This window comes from Leiobunum rupestre, chromosome 6, assembly GCF_980474605.1.
Source record: "Leiobunum rupestre chromosome 6, qqLeiRupe1.1.hap1, whole genome shotgun sequence".
NCBI classification, from domain to species: domain Eukaryota; kingdom Metazoa; phylum Arthropoda; class Arachnida; order Opiliones; family Sclerosomatidae; genus Leiobunum; species Leiobunum rupestre.
This window is the reverse complement of record NC_143389.1, coordinates 46,005,369-46,025,076: the sequence shown is the minus strand read 5'-3', so window position 1 is coordinate 46,025,076 and position 19,708 is coordinate 46,005,369. Positions and strand designations below refer to the sequence as shown.

Genomic DNA, 19,708 nt, shown 5'->3' with positions numbered 1-19,708 from the left:
GGAAGCTGATGTCTTTAACACAGTTTAGATTTATTATTATTTATAATTATTATAATTTTAATTATATGCTATTAGAAAGCCGAATTTGAGCTATAAATTTCAAGTGAAGATCTCAGCGTGGCCTAATTTGTAAAGGCAAGTTACTTTCGTTGATTTGTATCTAACCGGTCCAGGGGTGAATTAGTGTCACGAAAATATTCAACTTTCATTATTGGTAATTATCATCGTCCAATTTCTGAAAAGCGACAACTGAAGTCATTCGTGTATCCTGATTTCTAGTAAAAGAATTGGTCATTGAAAATAATATGTATCTTTCTGATATAGGTATTCTACGTACTTGGTTGGATCTCCCTGCGGTTACTCGAAAACAGTTTTTCTTGATTCCGGAAACTTCACGAGTTCGTTCGCGGTCGGTGGCTGGAGCGACTTTCGAGGTCCCCGCACGTAGAAGCGAAGTCATTCCCAGTCTCCAACAGTCCCATTAATAGGATCGAACTTTATCGCTATTCAAATGGCATTCTCTTCAGCGCTGGGCCATCTGCTTTGATTATCTGTTCGTACTAGAAAAGCTCCTAATCCAGCTTTATTCGCGATCTAATGACCAATAGTTTACCATCATCCGGAACCTTCGCGACGGGTACCAAAGGCCAATAACTCGATCGCGATGTTCCCACTCGAGTTGACATCCCGGAACACATAATGGTGGACCGACTTGCGCTAAGACACCCTTCCATAGTTAACATTCTGCTTCCTTCAACATTCTCGAGAATCAATAGTGTCTGTGGACTGGACATCATTTCGTCGTGAACTGGCAGTTGCGTTTCTCGAATAGTTTGATTCTTTCCGGTCCATTTCGAGCACTGATTTCGATTGTAAACAGCACCCCCTAGTGTAAAAGCCTCCAGTCGTTTACACCAACCTCTCGTTTAATCAACGAAACGTTCTCGTTGATCAGGGTTCGTACAAAATTTCCGGAATTAAAATTCCCTGACATTTCCAAGTTTTCCCTGACCAAATTGCCAAAATTTCCCTGACCATTTTTGTAGAAATGAATGGTTTGAGGTAAAATCTTGAAAAATATTTATTAAGTATTATAATATATCTTTAAAAAATTTATTAGCCTGATGGTTTTGGGGTCATTTTAAAATTCCCTTACTTTTTTGGACCATTTTCTAATTCCTTGATTTTCCCCTGACCTTTTGGAAACATTTTCAAATTCCCTGACCTTTTGGAAACATTTTCAAATTCCCTGACCTCTCGGAAACATTTTCAAATTCCCTGACTCTCCAGGGTTTTCAGGTCTTGTACGAACCCTGTTGATGTAGACTGGCACTGACCACGCTTAAGGACAGGATTTATTGGTTTCGGAAATATTCGTACCGAAATTTGAGGAATTACAATTTGAAGGCTTCTTAAAGAAAGCAACGACGAAAGTAAAGTCAGCCTAAATAAAACGCCCAGAAATTTGAGAAGTTGGAATTTATTAATTTCAACATGGAAAAGTACAAAGAGTTTGCTGGAGACGTTTCTTTTTCTTTTATATATATATATATGTATATATATATATTTATATTTTTATTCAGTCGAAAGCTACGCCAGGCCAAAAACCGTCACCCAGTGACGGTTTCGCGAATATAACAAAAGATTTCACTTTATTGATTTTTTTTCCAAATTTCGTTTTTTTTCCATGGATTTAGTTTATTTTATTTCTGTGTTACGTTAGTTGAATTCACAACTTTGGTATTTTTTTTAAATATATTTTTGTTTGGAGCTCGTCGAGTAACAAAAGTTAATTAATCATAGTTGTTTAAAAAATTTGGAAAACATTACAAATTGTTTCGGGAATTATTGTGAAGTGAAAAGTGTTTGTTTTTTTTTATTAAGAGGGCATTTGGGGAGGGGAGGGGGGGGGTTAAAGAAGGGGATAAGGAGCTGTTCAATATTCTCGTTAATTTTCTTTTAGAAACCCTTTATCTAAACCAACAGCGCTTTGTACGAAAAGGACAAAACTAGTCACATTTGTCTTTTTTTTATTATTATCAAACGGACAAGTAAAATTTTACGAGACAAACTTATTCCAAATATTTTGTTTATTTTAAATAATGGGAAATATCATATAAACGCATTTTCACGTCGCTTAATTTGATAAGGATTTAATTTATAAGGGGGACATTTCGCTTGAGGATTTAAATTAATAATTAGGAGATAATTTATTAAATATATTTTAACTGGCCATTCAAGTTATGTGAGCTTTTTTTATTATCATATTTTTGCGTTAAAGTTATTTTATTTAACTTTGTTTATATTTTAAGCGATGTTAATTGTCTTGAAACCTATATTCTCCTTTTTTTTTCCAAATAGTTCTAACGATATAATATCAGCAAAACTTCTACTAATCAAACGGGAATTAGGGGTGTTTTTTTAAACTTTCAATTTGTTAAATATCTGGGGAACTTTTAAAAAAGAGTTTTGTTTTGAAAAATTATCTGGCTCAAATAGTTCTTGCTAATGTTTTTTTTTAACACACCAAGATAAGTAACATCAAATATATCGACCGTATTATAATTATATAAGAATAGCAATAAAACGCTTTTTCCTTTGAAACTCTTTAGAGATATAAGACAAAAATTGAAAAATTGACGAAAAACTGTTTATATATGGAAAAAATTCAGGCTTTTTCTCCGTGTTTACGATCAAAAACTATCAAAAGAAACATCAGGCCTAAAAGAATTTTTGGTTTTGAATATATTCCGAAATATTTTGTCGCAAACGTAGAGCAAAAGACGAATTTCGAAACCAACGGAGAGTTGATTTTTCAGCAAATTTGGTTTTCTAAGGTTAACATTTTTTTTTATTATGCCCTGGCCGAATTATTAAATTTAATTTCGAGACTCTCCGTTGATTTTCGTAGTTTTTATCTAAGATCCTTTTTTTATATTCAAAAAACGTAATTAACTAACAAACGCTAAAAATCACACTTGTTTTTTTTGCACAAATAATTCCAACATCTACAAAGTTAAGAGATAAAAATGACGTCTTATACAATAATAGAGACAATAGCACATAAAACTAGCCCTAAGAAGATAGTGGTCAAAAAGTGATGTTTCAATATTTATATATTCTCTTTTTTTTTCAATTCTCTTTGTCAAAAGCTTTATTTTCTTTTTTTTAATTTGTAAACGAGAGTGAGAAGAGAGACTTTTTTTATTGAAAGTTATTTAGCGACAAAAAGAGGAATCGAAAAATTGTTTTTATTAAGTAATAATTTCAAAACCCCCTTTTCTTTTTTAACGTTTTAAATATTTTAATTAAATCTTTTTCTCGTAAAAGTTCTTATAAATAAATTAGTTAAAGATTAAATATATTACTTTGTTTTTCATACAGATCTTAAATTATTATTATTTTTTTCTACTTGAAACGTACGCCGTTTTATCGTCTTTACGGACAAATAAAACCGATCATTTCCGCGACATTATTTAGAGCACACAACTAAAATGATTTTTGTGTGGGGTCAAAGCGATATCGAGTAAAACTTAACTTACAGGGGTCTAAATATACTTCTTCCCAGTATAAAATTAAGCCAACCTCTATTCTAAAGGCAAAGTTTCGAGCGTCATTAAAACTTGAGTCTAATTCCCGAGTGATATCGAACTGCCCAACTTTGTTTGCCTATAGTTAATTAAACGTTAGCGGTAATCATAAACAAAATTTGCTTCGTTTAGAGTCATTTTCGTGGAAAGGTAATTTATATAAATTGGTCACAAAAATTGGTCGAGTAATTGATTTAAATCGTCATCGTTTTCCGTGGTTTTGTTTTTATCTCGTGATATTTCACGCGAACCGTACAGATTTCAAAACGGCTCTATTATATAGGCTAAAAGAGTCCTCGCGTTAACGATTACCGTTAATCACGTATAACTTCTCGTAATTTATATCATCAAAGTTTTCATTTTTTTTAATACACTAACTAGAATGGCCGATATAACAACCAAACAAATTCTATTTATTTCGTCTCGTATTATCTTTTAGGTTATTACGAGAACGAAAATATTGGGTTTTTTTCCGACATTGATATTGAAAAAACACAATTAGTATTATAACCCAACTTATACGTAGCATTTTTTTTCGGAACAATCTCAATTATAATGTTTTTTATATCACATTTAAATAAGTTTTATACATAAAGGGGGCGGGGTTTACGTCTTATTCTCTTTAGGATTAGGCATTTGTATACTTAGTGTATAAGCGGGGATGTATTAGGGGCGGGGGGGGGGGGAATTCCATATTTTTCTAAACGTAAAATTAAAACCGCGCAACTTTCACGAGTTTTAAGTTATTTTTTTAAGATAGAGAGAGAGAAAAATTCCTCGATAATATATTATAAAATACAAATAGTGAAATATTTTGACGAATAACTATAGAGAGTACGAATGAGTTTTTTAATAGAATATAGTTACCGAAATCAACTACATTTTTTTATTAAGTAGAATTACGGGATTTTTTTTAAGTATAAGAGGATTTCTTTGAATATTTTCTAACCCTCTTTTAACGTAAGTTTGCCCTCGTAATGGAAGAAATTTTAATTGAAAATTATCTCAAAATTTCGTGATCTACAATTTCTATTTTTTTTATGACAAAAACTATTTACTAAAAAACGCCTCGGTTATTTTCGGTTAAATATCCTGATAGTTTACTTTTTTTTCGTGTGGAAATATATATTTATTAGCTGCCCGATTATTCAGACACGACCCATTTCGTTTCGAAGGGATTTTTTTTTGACTTTCCTTTTATTATATTTTTTTAATTTATTATCAATATGGACAAAATAGACTTTGTGGGTAAATGTTTTTTCTTTCATTTCCATTTTTTGTGTGAAAAAGTCCGGAAAAAACATCACCTTTCATTTCGTTATTAGGTTTTGTTTTAATCATTTTACCAGCTTCCAAAAATTCCCCCTGTTTTTTTTTTACATATTTTTGTTGCGTTTTTTATTATCCCGAACAACTTCTTTCATTTTTTTTAAATATATATAATATATATAGAATTAGCAAAAAAGACTTTTTTTAAATTTATTGCATTTAGGTTTTTCATCTGAAATAGAGGGATATACGCGAAGTTTAAACTGCGCGTCTTTACATATTTTTTTTATTGTAAAACAGTTCTGTAAGACTTTGTTTTTTGAAAATACCCCATATTTTTTAACTTTTTTTTAATATTAAAATGTTTTTCGCTTTTTTCGGAACATTGGTTTTTGCGTTTTATTGAGGGGAAGGGGGCAGTCCTTGGAATTTTACATTTGTTTGTGAAAAGGACTTTTTAATTATATATATTTATTTATATAGCACAATGAAGCAAACTTTTTCCAAAATATTTTTCCCGTATTTTTCGCACACCAAAATTACGCTACGGTATGTGTTTTTTGGTAGCCTGGAAAAAATACGTATTAGGATTATTATTTAAGAGAACAAGATATAAGAAGGGGTCCGGGGTCGATTGACGTATAAATTAAACGACACTAAATTACGTTATTTATAACACGTACAGTCTCGAAAAGGAACTACGGGATAAACTCGACAAACCACAAGTCATACGAATGAAAAATTCAACGACAATTGTTTTCTTTGCACGTGATTGGTCACTTAAAAATTTGGGGAGATTTTTAACAATGTTTTTTGGGGGTGGAATGGGGCATTTTTTATTCGTTTTATATATATACTTAGGATATTTCATTTCGCCGTATAGAGAATAATTTTCTTAAGGGGCAAACTTTTTAGTTTTCAATATTGGAAAAAAATTTCCGTATAAAATTCTTTTTTTACCCTTTACTATATTTGTTGTTGAGGTTATTTCTCTATATTTCAATTTTAAAACCTCCATCTTTTTGTTAAACCCTAAACGACTGATTTTCTCATCGAAGAAAAAACCCCTTACCGCTAATATTTTAACCATTTTTTAAATATTTCTTTTTATTTCAAAATTTTTATTTTTATTTTGCATCCGCAAACGCTGCTATTGCACATTTAAGACCATCGTCATGTTTTCTTTGTATTTATATATATAATAAATTTAGGTTATGTTTTGGCTGAAAATATTTAGGGGCCCTTTCACTGGATGGACTAGTGTACACTCCCCCTTCTATGACGTGGCACCTATTTATCAACACATTTTAGTTTTTAATTTCTTTTTAGAATTTTTTAAATCTTCCAATGAATATTTTGTTACCTACGAGCACCCAAATATTTCGTTAAATTATTACCAATTGGAAAACTAATTATTTTGTTTCCTCATACGATAATGTTAAAACGTCTCCCATTAGGTTTCAGGAGGGGGGTTAGTCGTTTTACGCAAGTTCTCGACGTACATACCTATACGTTCGGAAGTTGTAACCGGCGACTAACATTAGGGGGTTATACTACGTGAAAAAGGGGGGTAAAAAGGGGTGGATTTGGGGAGGGGTAACAAATAACATTTGCGATATAACACGTAGAAACCTGACCTAAAGCAATCAAATATATTCAGTAAATGAAATTTGGAATGTATTAGCTATTATGGCAATTATATTAAAAGGAATGTTTACTTTTTTATATCTCTTTCAGTATAAATACGCGATTTCCGTCTTTTAAATTTTTTTTTAATTTTTCGTTTAAAAACATTTACCTTCTCTTATTGGAACAATGTTTAATAATTATTATGACTAGATTTGCAAAAGTATGTTTTTTTAAGTTATGTATATATATATATATTTCATTTAATATAGTGTTTATATATTTTCCCTAATTTACTGATTATGCAGAATCATGGGTAATTTGTTATCCCAATTACGACTAGTTTTCTCGATTTGTTTAATTTTTTTGATATATGTACATGATCGTGCCAAACCTCCCTGATTATTATTCAATTGAAAAAATTAATAAATTGTTTTAAAACGAGTATTTAATATGAGTAATTATTTCATTTTCCTAAAAACGCTTAAGTAGCTACGGCCGCGGAATTTTTCATTTTTTGTTTTCGGAAAATGAGGTTAGAACGAAAGCTAATCGAAAGCTCAGGGTTAGAGAAGTAGGGATAATCAGGGATAAGGTGGTATGTCAAGACGAATATTTTTAACACGTCACTTTCGTAAAAATAATAAGAAAAAGGGGAGGAATTAGCTAAATGGGGGTTATAGGGGGGTTAAGGTGACAAGGTTGAAATTCGGAACATTCGGTAAAAAAACCAACTATATTTGTTTCAAGTTTTTGGGGGAATGTTTAATTTTATAGAATGACAACGTTAACTATAAATAGTGACCTCACGATAACCGTTTTTTCCATTAGACAAAAAGAGTAACGTAAATTCATTGGAGTTTTCATTAAATATGTACGTTATTTAGGAGACAAAGAGTAGTTATTAATAAGAATTAGTATTAAACTCACCATAGATTTATATAATTATATAAAGCAATATTTTTTCCCCTTTTTTTGAATTTCATTATTTTATTCGAAAATCGAGAGTAAGAAGATGCAACACTGAAAAAGACTGCAAAGAAGTGTTTTTATGTTGTTTCGTTTTAATCCCCACCAATCCGAACACGCCAATTATTTATTATTTTTTTTTAAATAAATCAGACCCAATATTTTTTTAATATACGCGAGGACTAAAGTTTTGTTTGAGGGGGGAGCGGTCTGTGTAAAGTTCAGTGGAAGATCATAGATGGCGTAACAAACGCGGACACCTTTCACGCACCAAAAAGTAGTTTTTTTTCTCTCAAATAGTATTTTTTGAGAAATATTTTTTGAGGGTGCCCAGCGAATGCTTCATGCCGACGGACAAGTCTTTTTTTTTTTAAAAAATCCGACACCAACAGTTTTTTTTCATTAATATTGTAAAATTTATTTCCGCCCGTAGAAGTTATCAAGCACCATATTATTTTTTAAAATCCCGTGAGGAGCCTATTTTTCTTATTTTTGTTTTCATTTGTTTTTATATATAAAGAACTTTTTTCACCATTTTTATTTACGTTTTAATAACAATCCGAATTTTTCGCCTAAAAAGAATTCATTTGAAGGTTTGTTTCTTTTAAATAGTAATCGATCAAACAATACGTTTTTATATAATATTATTTTTCAAAATGGTACTTTTTTTTTCCATCATTCAAAAAAATTGTCCTCTCTGCGATCTCTGTTAGTTAAAGATGGGATTTGAGAAAAAAATCCCAGTTTTTTTATGGTCCTTATAAAAATAAACTTCTTTAGTTTAATAAGAAGTATTATTTTCTTTATAATATTATAATTATTACGCTGCTTTAGTGTATTATTATTTTTTATTAATTTAAACCGATGTTGGGTGATTTATTTTTTTTGAGACAAAACCAAAATATATGTCATTTTTCATTTCCCAAACTTGATGAGTCGATGGCACAGTTATGTAGTACCATCATTTTTCTAACTTTCAAATCTCTCCCGACAGTCGCTTTTTTGTGGGGGAAACTCGTGTTTATAGGCCTATTTTCAGAGCATTTAGTGATTTTGTTTACTTCAAAATAGAAGTAACGCAAAGTTCCGTTTATCTAAAATAAGAAATTAAATCTCAAACAGGGAATTTTTATATATTTTGAAAAGGAATGTTGTTATGGAAAAACCGTTTTCGCAGCGTATTTATAATATTGTATAATATTAAAACACCCGATTTGTTTTTGTTTATTAAAACGTGGAATGTTAATTATTTAGGAATGTCGGTATTTTTATATATAGGAACAGTGGTAGCGGCTAACGTGGTATTGTTTTTTTTTTCTTTATTTTAAGAGTTTGAGCAGACACTTCAAGCGCCTAAACGCGTACGTCAAAGCGACGGGTTTACGCGCGAGGAAAAGTCACGCTAAGACTCCACATTTTGTTAAAATTGAACCCCGAGTAGTATTTGGCTGACGGATTTTCGTAAGTCTCCTAAACGTATTATTTTCGTATGTATTAGAAAGAATATATTGAAAACTGCATTCTCGCATGCAACGATCGGAGAACCAACGTTCTAAATCGACTAAATGGCGACGATACTATCGCCATCTAGACGAAATATCTAGAAACGTGGCTCTCGAATTTGTACGTTACCACGTGTAAGCTTCAAAAGCGATTGGCACAAAATAGGTAGAAATAGTTAAAAACAACGCAAATCAAAATATAACCATTCTCAAATGAAAAAATTTAATACGTATGAAATAATAAAGTAAACAAAAAATGAAACCCAAAATAAATACAATTGATAATGGATTGTACTTTCTGGAGACGGGAGAAAACAAAAATTTTTAAACCGAAAAATCAAGCAAAATACCAAAATAATAAATGATAAATCGAGGGTAGAGAAAAAAAAATCCGTGCCTAAAAATGTCACACTTACAGAAGTGCATGCTGGATAAACTTTTCGACAGCTAGATTGTTTGTTTTGGTTTTGCTTGTTTTAGTGAAAAGTGAAAATTTATACTCAATAATAAAATGTACCAAACGGGGGAAAAAACGCCTTTACAGCGATAATGAGAAAAATAGTGAACCTAAATAGATAATTTTGCTTTTGTCTTTTAGGGGGGAACGGGTAATGAAGGGGAAATATATATTATATATTTGGTCACAGTATCCTACGTAAGAGAAAACAATTTTTAAACATAGAAAAAAAATTTCAAAGTATAATCAAACGATATTTAAGAAAATGAGTTTGATCGTGAAAGATAATGAAAAAATGCGTTTTTTTAAAATAAAACGAAAAATATAATGTTAAAAAGTCTAGTGCGATTTTGTAGTTTTCAAAGTGGTCAAAAATGTTTCCAACGAAAAAGCATTCGCTCGAGAAAAAACTGCGGAGGGGGGGGGGGGAGTTTGTTTTCGTATACGGAAAAACAATGAACACCCGCGATCCTCCCCCACGGAATATGAATCCTTCTTGACTAGCTTTTACACCTCATCTTTTTTCACGTAGGGTTTTTTAACTAGGGTAGCGGTATAATATGAAATACCAAAAACCACTCTAGTTCCACCCGTTTTTAAGTAGAAGATAAACGTAACATCACGCTTTTTCTCTCGCAATAAGTATAATAAATTAAGTCGATAAATTTCATTTAACATAACCGTATTTTTTTTCCTTTCACCAAAAAAATCTATCTTTTGATTTTTCCAACGAAACAAAGCGTTTATGTATCGAAATTATTCGGCGGTGAAAAATTTTTTTTTGGTAAAAACCCATATCTTAGTTTTCTATATTTTAAATATATTTACATTAACCGGTTTCTAGTTTGGTATTAGCTACTACGAAAAAAAGGGGTATTTTCTCTTTTTTTTAGTCCATAAATATATCACACTACGCTGAAAAACACAACATATCGAGAAAGACATATAGAATGTGTTTAAATATATTTAAGTAGAGGAGCTCGACTAAATAGTAATTGATAATATGACAATTAAGTACGTAAATATTTACACGAAATAAGTATCGGGCTTAATACTATCGTAGGTGCAGTGTTTGTTTTATACTTTCCAATGTTATTTATAAGTTTAGTTCACGACAAAGTCGTTCTATAACAAAAAATAACGCCGTGTTTTGTTTTTGAGGTAATGCGACCCATGGATACACGCGGAATTTTCGCTTTCAATTTAGAACGAAATAAATTAAAACCTAAAAATAGCTTTCCTCAAACTGCAAAAAACGAATATAAGCTAATGTTTAAGATATATATTATAACTATTATTATTATTCAAAAAATAGGCCTTCCTATAAACGTGACCGCTTCTTCAATTTAAATTGACTAGGGTTACCTTTTCAATAAATAATGCCTAGACTAAAAATATATTAAGAGCGATTAGAAAATTAACTTCGCTCAATTTTGGGTTTTGTTATTCACGGTATAAATAAAATAAGACCCTTTCGTATATCATTATTATATATATAGATTATATATATATAATTTATACCTAAATCTCTATCGGAATTTAAATTTTGAAATATTTCATATACCGGATTTTATCTAATAATTAAATGATATTAAACATATACGGGACTATCTTAAAAATTAAAAACACATTTTTTTTAAGTGTTAAAACGAAAGAGAAAAGTTACGGAATGTTAGTTTAGTAGTGTTTTAGTCATTTCTTTTTTTACCGGGTGAGTCGAGTTGAGTCGCGCGTCCATCAATACCCGATGACTACCAAAATACACGATTCAAGTTGATGATTTCATTTTTTCTCTTCACGTTCGTAGATGGTGTAGTCTTCCCGCGTGGAACGTCACTCGAGTTAGTGTAATTCCGTCTCCAACGACGCCACTGAGGGGACTTTTTATAGCACCCATACCGAATCAACTCACATCCCCGAACACGCGCGCCCGACTCTTCCAAGAGTTTTAATTAAATACGTTCATTTTAAATTTTTGCGAGGGGAATATTTTCTTTTAGCGTTGTTGTGAGAAAAACAATTAGGGGGTGAAAATGAACTTAAATTGAAACGATACAAATTTAGAAATGAACAATGGCCGCTCTCAATGTTACATACTGCCCATATTACATCTGTCGCACGGATTTCTCTTAAAAATAATGACTGGCGGCAGAGAGTTCCAAATTCTGATTTTTACTTTAGATATAATAATCCCAATTTGGTGTGGGTTGTCTTCGTATTACCTTCCCATTTGTTTTCCGAATTAGTCATTTTTTAAATGTTTTTTTAATCTAATTTGCGTGGAATTATTCAAACGAATGTATCGAGAGAGCGGATTGTTTTTTTTTATAAGAAGAAGGGTTTTTGTTATATTTTGACTAATTATACAGACGCGATCGAAAAGAATCGCGCTGTGGTCGTCGGTAGAATTTAGGATTTGCACTTATTGGTCTTGAAGGAGACCTGTAAGACCCGGTTTCCGAGAGTGTAACCATTGAGCGATTGAATGGCGACCAACGCCTCGTCGTAGTTGGTCATCGTGACGAAACCGAAACCTTTGCACTTGTTGGTTTGCAGGTCGCGAATGACCTTGACACTCTGGACGGCGCCGAAGGGTCCGAAGAGTTGCCAGAGCAAATTTTCTTCGGTGTCCGGAGCCAAGTTGTAAACGAAAATGCACCATCCCGAGCCGTTCATAGCGCCGCCGGCCAACAACGGGTTCGCCAAAAGGTCACCGGCCAATGGAGAATATCTGCGGACGACGTCGTCAATGACGAGTTAGACACAAATACGAAAGAAAAAGGAACGGGAACGAGAAATTAAAAAAAACATACGCAATTTTTAGAACATTAATAAGGAATGGACACGTTTTAGTCACAAACACAAGAAATTAGTCGCTCGTGAAAAATTCCGCACTCGATAGTTGATTATCGCTTGCCATTTCGTTAGTATAACGTCTTCAAAAGCGTTATTTTTTATTTACAACTTAAAAATCTATCGAGCATTTCACCTTACGCGACTAATTTGGGAAATCAACGAAAGAATGACGTCAGAAATAGTCGCAAGAACGTATCAAATCCACGACGAATATTTTATTTTAACAAAAAACCATTTTCAGCCATCCCGGTGTTCAGGGAGAAGAGCGCCACCAGGGGGACGCGCTTCTAAATAAATCGCGACTTTTAAACACTTCATTCTTTCGATCGATTTCCGAGAAAATAAATAAATTACGAGAAATCCACTTAAAACTTGGTTAGTATGTTACTTGAAAAACCTATCAAATCTATATAGCGTTACCAGCGCACTGTATAGCCGATATACGAAACAGGAGGAGAGAGATAGATAAATATTTCGAAGATGAACAGGGAGAGGCAGGTAAACGGAGGCCGGGGGGGGGGGAGGAGAATTCTTTATACCCATCCAATTGACCAAAATGAAGTTCACCATCGACCAAACAATACAGCCTAGGACCCCCTTAAAAAAAGATGGGAAATTAACCCGGAGGAGTTCTACGAAAGAACTCGCGCGCGACAAAGAGACCCAAAATGAAGAAAGGAATAAGTCCGATATCGCTCCCCCTGCTGGCGATCTTTCCGTGGAAAATAATCCTCTCGGGAAATCCAGATCGCGATCGAGCGAAAGAAAAGCCCCGTCTCTAAGATAACTAAGATCATAACGTAACTCAGCCAACGGCCATACGAGATGAAATCCATTGATCCAACAAGAACACGACTCCCCAAAGAAAACACTCCAAAGACGAGTGAGAGTTATTGTTATTCGAACCAGCGCGGCGGGTAGATGGCGCTCGAGAACCTACGATTGAAAAGGATACTTAGGCTAATAAGAGAATAAAATGTTTGTCCGAAACCCCCCTTCCGCCTATCTTACGCGCGGCCGAGGCAAAAATACCCCGAGGAAAGACGTCCCAAGACTAATCCATTTACAACGCGAGTGAGAAGGGGATGGGATGGATTCCTTAACTTTCCCTAAACTTCGACAGGAATATTTTGGTTCCGTCATCTAAATAGGGCTAGGGGTCCCCCTCCAAGAGGTGGTCGTGTGGGGAAAAATATGAATTTGGTAATAAATGGATAAACGGGGCTGATATAAGGGCGAATTTTCCGAGCACACCGGTTCGGAGGAATGTTTGGGACACCAGATATTAAATCATAAGTGACAATATGAGGAATAGCTTTCCCTCTTTTCTATATATACTACAGATATGTACGTTTCGTTCGCTATTTCCGGTGGCGCTGATGGCCTGGCGGGAAAGGCAACGCGTACGCCTGTTGGGCGATGAGGACGACCCCAAATTTCTGGGAGATTGCTCGATGGCGAATGGACAAAGGCACCTTTACCAGAACAGGGAGGAGATGAAGGATGGTTCGGCTGCGATGGCGTGGCGGGGGGGGGGGAAGGGGACTGGATTAAAACCCGTTCCAACTAATTCCTAAAAGGAAAGGACAAACCTCCAAAGTGTCCGGATTATTGTTAATCGGAGACGACAGACGGAACGAGTTTTGAGTTTGGGACATTTGGATGAATATATAGCGATGGACTGTGGACAGTTTGACGTACACAAGTGGGAATCCGAGCTTTACTTTATAAAGATGCCAGTGGTTTCAAATAACACCCGTAATAAAGTGAAGCGTGAATTCGGTTGGTTTTTAAAATAGCCAATGTCATCGAGTATGTTTCCCAAATACAAGGTGGAAGCCCCAGTCGTGGTCCAGCATCGGTTCTTCTCCTAGTACACCAGAGTGCGGCGGGTGGAACACTTCTACAAGCATGGTAGGCCAAAAAGAGACCAATGTGAGAATTAGAAGCGCATCTTCCAAATGCTTTTTCAGGCGATTGGATAAAGATGCGCTTCTAATTCTACCATTGGTCTATTTTTGGCCTACCAGCGCCTGTAGAAGTGTTACACCCGCCGCACTTTGGTGTACTAGGAGAAGTACCGAGGCTGGACCACGGCTGACGCTTCCACCCTGTATAATGAATTCCGGAAAAAATAATTTCTCGGGAGTACCTAATGTTCTCGTAATTTTGGTATTACCAAAAGACCTTCGCGTTGACACGGGCTATTGAAAAAAAGTCGAAGCGTTAGTACGAAAGCGTTATTATATATTTTTAGAAGTACAGAGAATGGTAGAGAGTTCCTATAAAGATACAACCATGCGCAACATCACATGCGTAAACGAAAAATTAAAAACGAAGGTTTGAAAAATAAAGTTTTTTTTTTTAGCAAAGACCATAACCTAAATAAGGTAGCTTTTGGCGCGTCTAGCTAGGAAGTATGATAAAGGAGAAATAGAGAGAGAGAGAGAAAGAGACTCCACAGAGCTCCCAAAAAATAGAGAGGATAGTTTTCGACTATGTCAAATAAGAGAAATAATAATTGTTGGAAATAAAAGCAACTGAACCGATAGGCCTACCTCGCTGCGAACCCGGGATCGGACTTGTTCGACCTATCAGTGGCAGCCAGCAGTTCTACGCTCCTAATTGGCATGCGTGGAAATGAAAAAAATTTAAATTTAATTTAATTACTTTTAGCGGCCAATTCTCTCGTAATCTTTATGCGCGTCTACTTAGTGTTTAACGTTTACGCGGTGGTTAATAAGCTTATCCAAATGTGTTCTCGTCACGCCCTTTTCTCCCAATTTTGAAATAAAAGTCGGTTCGGGGGCTGGCCAATTATTCAAAACGGTAGCGTAATCGACAGTAAATAAATAATAAAATTGAAATAAAACAAGCGTTTGTGCAGTTAAAAAGAGTGTGACAAATAAAGCCAGAATTCAACTTAAAATTGAATATAAAACAAATATATAAATTAAATTGGATTACGAAAAATACTTGAGAATAAAAATTTTAAGTAAAATCCTACTTTTTTCGTAAAAAAAACGTTTGGAAAACTTTGCTAAAAAACGTTTCAATCAAAAAAAAATTAAAGTAAACGGTGCAAAATATCGCATGCAAATATACGATCGCGTAAATGACTATGACTTGAAAATTTGAAGTATCCGGGAATTATCGTTCTATCTAACGACTTTGGATTATTTTCTTTTCCAACTACTAACAATATGACACAAGGGTAACTTTTGCGGGTTTGGTAAGGGGGGAAACACTGGGGGGGGGGACACATTGGATTGTGGAAAACGTGGGGATAAAATCACCAAATTATAAATTTAACCACTACCTATAATTTACGACACAAATAATAACGAGTAAAAACGTTTCTGAATATAGAAACAAAACCTACAATTTTTGGCCTGGAAAAAAACCTCTTTACGAATCGTATACTTTTTTTAGAAGATGATAATAATAAAAATACTTAACAAATAAAAGAATAAAAAAACCTCGAAACCAAACCAAGTGGGTACAGCTTGTTTCCAAAGAAAAAATAATAAAAGTCAAAACGCAAAAGTCAAAAAACAGTAAAAAATGTCTGCTACAGGACTAATTAAAATGTAAACCTAACACGAATAAATTCCGTATTATCAGTTATATCTTTCGATTAAAAATAAATTATGATAAAAACTGTGATTAATGGCGCCAAATGGATTTAAAATTTGTGTTCAAAACATAAAACAAGGCTAGACATATCTGTACAAATTAAGGTATTCAAAATGTAAAAGGGGGTGTGTATTTCCAATAATTTAGCGACAGGGGGCTCGCGACATATGTCAAATCCAAAGTCTAGACGACCAAGTTTCGGGAGATAATGAACCAACAAACTTACAAACTCGAAAATGAGTGGCTCGCTGGCCCAAGTAATTGAAATTTCAACGAGTGTGTCTAGCCTCGTCGGGCGTCAGATCAAGTCCGTCTAACGAACGGCTCTCGATAACGTCTACCACGCTTTACAGAGACAGTTTCAATCGAGGCACGAAGAGATTTACTCAAAAGTTTGTTCGACAAAATTTCAATTTAGTAAGTGCCTGGATTTCGAGTTTGCTCTTCCGAGAATTTTTAAACGATTATTAAAATATATCCGAATCTTTAGAGACTTAAAGTCTTATCTTGGTACAAATTCGGAAATTTCCGCTTAAGCTAAATAATCTTCGCTTTGAAAGCGTTTGACGGGCCACCATATTTCCGAACAACGCTTTGGTATAAGCTTATATTTAATACGAAAACCTTTCAAATATGGTTGACGCCAGTAACCAAACTTGATTTAACTAGTATGTTCGCAATTTAGACTCTCTAGTTAAATCAAAAGTACGGATTGTTCCATAAACTAAATCACCGGATATTTAAAAACGAAAGCTTTCGGCTCGAAATTAGGCCAAATTTCTGTACTGATTAAAAACACTATGATTGGAATTGTCCATCAACAAGGCGATATTTGACCAATTAGGCCCAATTTCTGTACTGATTAAAAACACTATGATTGGAATTGTCCATCAACAAGGCGATATTTAACCAATTAAGCCCAATTTCTGTACCGATTAAAAACACTATGATTGGAATTGTCCATCAACAAGTCGATATTTGACCAATTGGGCACTACCGTACTAGTAGTAGAGGTGATAATTAGCTTTTGGATTTTATACTTAAGTAGGTCACACACTCAACAAGAAATATCGGCCAATGTTAGCGGAAATGGAATTTAGGATTAATGATATTTTCTACAGAATTCAAACTATACTCGACTGTAAATAATCTGAAGTATATTTCCTTGGACCTAATCGTTTACGTAAATCACGTAATAGCGTATTAAAAAATTCGACAAATTTAAAGACAAAATGTGAAATGTCATTTTGATATTAGTTGACTGTGTGAACTTCTAGATAACAACACTTTAATATCATATTGACAAATCGGCGCTTGAAGGACTAAGATTTCATGAAGAATGTCCGTGCCAAATATCCTTATAAACGCGTTCGAAATAAATATTTTAAGGTCTTAAAAATTATCTATTTTTCAATTGTAATCCACTATTTTATTTAGAGACAGAAAAACCCGCTGATGAGCTTATTCGAACAAATCAGTCCTTCAACGCCCAAATGAACGCGCATTACAATATAATCCGTACTTATTTCGCTCGTGCTCCTAGCAACCATAGGTGGTTTCTTTTTGCTTTTTCCGGGATTTCGGAGTAAGGCTAAGACGTCATTTTTACACCAATTCTGTGGTGGCTTATAGTTTGAATCTGAGTAAAAACCTTTTTTTTTTTCAAAATTCTCCTTTACACCTCCTTTCGAGAAGGAGTAAAAAGAGTAGCTCTAATACTCCGAAACAAGCGAATAGTTTATGGGGCGGAGTAATTCTCATCCCCGGAACAGGCGAATAACACGTTTTAGGGTAAAGAGAGTACACTTTTAGTCCGAGTGCAAGCGAAAAGAAAGCACCTCATATAGAAACGGCAACTAAGAGTATAATAGCCTAACACATAACACAAGATTTTAAAAGACTATTTCGAAAATATAACATCGATATATTAAAAACGGTTGTGTTTGTGATGTATAAATATAATATAAAGTTATATATATATATATATAGAGAATAAGAGATTATTTTTTGTCTGGAAACACTTTGTACCCGTACCTGGAAGCCGGCGAGAGGGGAATATACCTGAAGCGGTTAGCCGGATGGTGGATCGGACCGGGGAATCGGCGCTGAGGAGACAGGTAGGCGGCCAAGGGAGCGATGGCTTTCGCGTTGTTGCTCGGGTTGTTGGCGAACTTGACCGTGATGGGTTCCGTGGCGCCCTCCGGAATGGTGTTGTGAAGGTGCTTGATAGCGCGCTCGGCCTCGATGCGCTGGTCGAAGCGGACAAAGCCGACACCTTTAGACAGGCCTGAAAAGCACGAAGAAACTTCTGAAAATAGAGGAAAAAAGGAAAAGAAAAACAAAGAGGGATGAGGGAGGACGGAGATCGGATGGAGGAGAGGCCCGAGAGCGAAAGACGGATCAAGGGATTGAAGAATCAAACGGAGAGAAAATCATAGAAGAAGAAGATCAAGGGAAAAATAATTCGAGGGTCGAAAAAATAATCGAGGAGAGCCAAGGGGGAGAGAAAAAGGAAAAATAGAATATTTAAAAAGAAAAATCATAATAATTCAAATAATAAAATTATTCGGGAGGGAGAGAGTGGACGGGAAATTGGAGAGAAACGGGTCAACGAGAAAAAAAATAATGAAGAAGGGGAAAAAGAAAAAAAAACATAAGTGAATTAAAAACAAATTATATCTTTAAACCGCAAATTATAAAAAGTAAAGACCAAAAGGTAGTTTTTCATTTAAATAACAAACAATACGCAAAATGTGTAGAATTTTATATTCATCCATTTTTTTTAAATAATTCATTACGGGAAGAAGAAGGTCGAAGGAAAAATTAAAACGGATCTTTCATCGCGAGATAAACTAACGGCGGTAAATTAAAATAAACTTTAAAACAATGATCAAAAACTTAACGAAAGGAATGAAAATCTGATCGAATTAAAAGAAATTTGGCAAAAACCAATGCGAATAAAAAAAAGGGGGAATTTAACCAAAAATAAGTGCGTATAATAGAAACGTGTTCCGAAACGAAGAGTGAACATACGTATTAAATTATATCAAGGAGGCGAGGGTTGAAAAAACGCAAGTGAAATGGAAACAAAAAATAAGAGCAAAAAAAGACGAGAAAAAAAAGGAATTTGTTTTGTTGAAAGGGAGAACAGGATTGGATCATAGAAGAGAAGAAAGAAAACAGGGTGGCCTACTCTCTACACATTTAATTTGACACACGAGCCTATAACAGCACCCCAGCGTAGGAAATCATCACAAAAAAAACAACGCTACCGAAATAAATCTCTAAGGAAAAGCGATTAAAACCAAGTAGATTAATACGAATAAACAAAAAAATACGTAATAAAAACTATAAAAACCAAAAGGAAATAAATTCCAAGCCCCACACAGGAATGACGTATGGTATCGTTAAAGGTATGCCTCAATTCCGCCAGCTGTTTATGACGGTTGGAATCGCTTACCTGTAATATTGTCGCAAAGTATACGGGATGTGATGATCCGTCCAAATGGATTGAAAAGTCCCTCTAGATCTTGCTGCGTCATAGATTTGGGCAATCCACTCACGTACAAATTGGCGCCTTTTATCGCTTCACTGCTAGGACGAGCGTACGACACCTGCCGGACAACGAGAAAAACCATATCCAAGATCAGAATTCCATATCTTTAAAATAAAATAGGCTTACACCCCGCTACCTGTGTTGGAAATGAAAAATTCAAAAATAAACATTATGCTATATTTTTCTTTTAAACTTTTGTTTTGCGGACCTCCTAACGGAATCGCTTCGCCTAGAGGTCGGGGACGGT

The 19,708-nt window shown here is 34.3% G+C and overlaps 1 protein-coding gene across 10 annotated transcripts in view; it reads right to left on the bottom strand.

The window, feature by feature from the left end:
* LOC149941154 (ELAV-like protein 3) overlaps window positions 1-19,708 on the bottom strand; it is a 99,340-nt gene that overhangs the window by 15,203 nt on the left and 64,429 nt on the right. For 4 of the 10 annotated variants that reach the window (XM_090179858.1, XM_090179860.1, XM_090179850.1 and 1 more), the window contains exons 4-7: window positions 19,366-19,519; window positions 17,967-18,213; window positions 14,828-14,890; window positions 5,521-12,144 (exon numbers count right to left, since the gene is read on the bottom strand). In XM_090179858.1, coding sequence (XP_090035984.1) covers window positions 11,823-12,144; window positions 14,828-14,890; window positions 17,967-18,213; window positions 19,366-19,519 — 786 coding nt within the window. In that variant the 3' untranslated portion in view covers window positions 5,521-11,822. Of the gene's footprint in view, window positions 1-5,520; window positions 12,145-14,827; window positions 14,891-17,939; window positions 18,214-19,365; window positions 19,520-19,708 lie in introns of those variants that run through there. The other 6 variants (XM_090179852.1, XM_090179855.1, XM_090179854.1 and 3 more) reach the window with 5 other exon arrangements.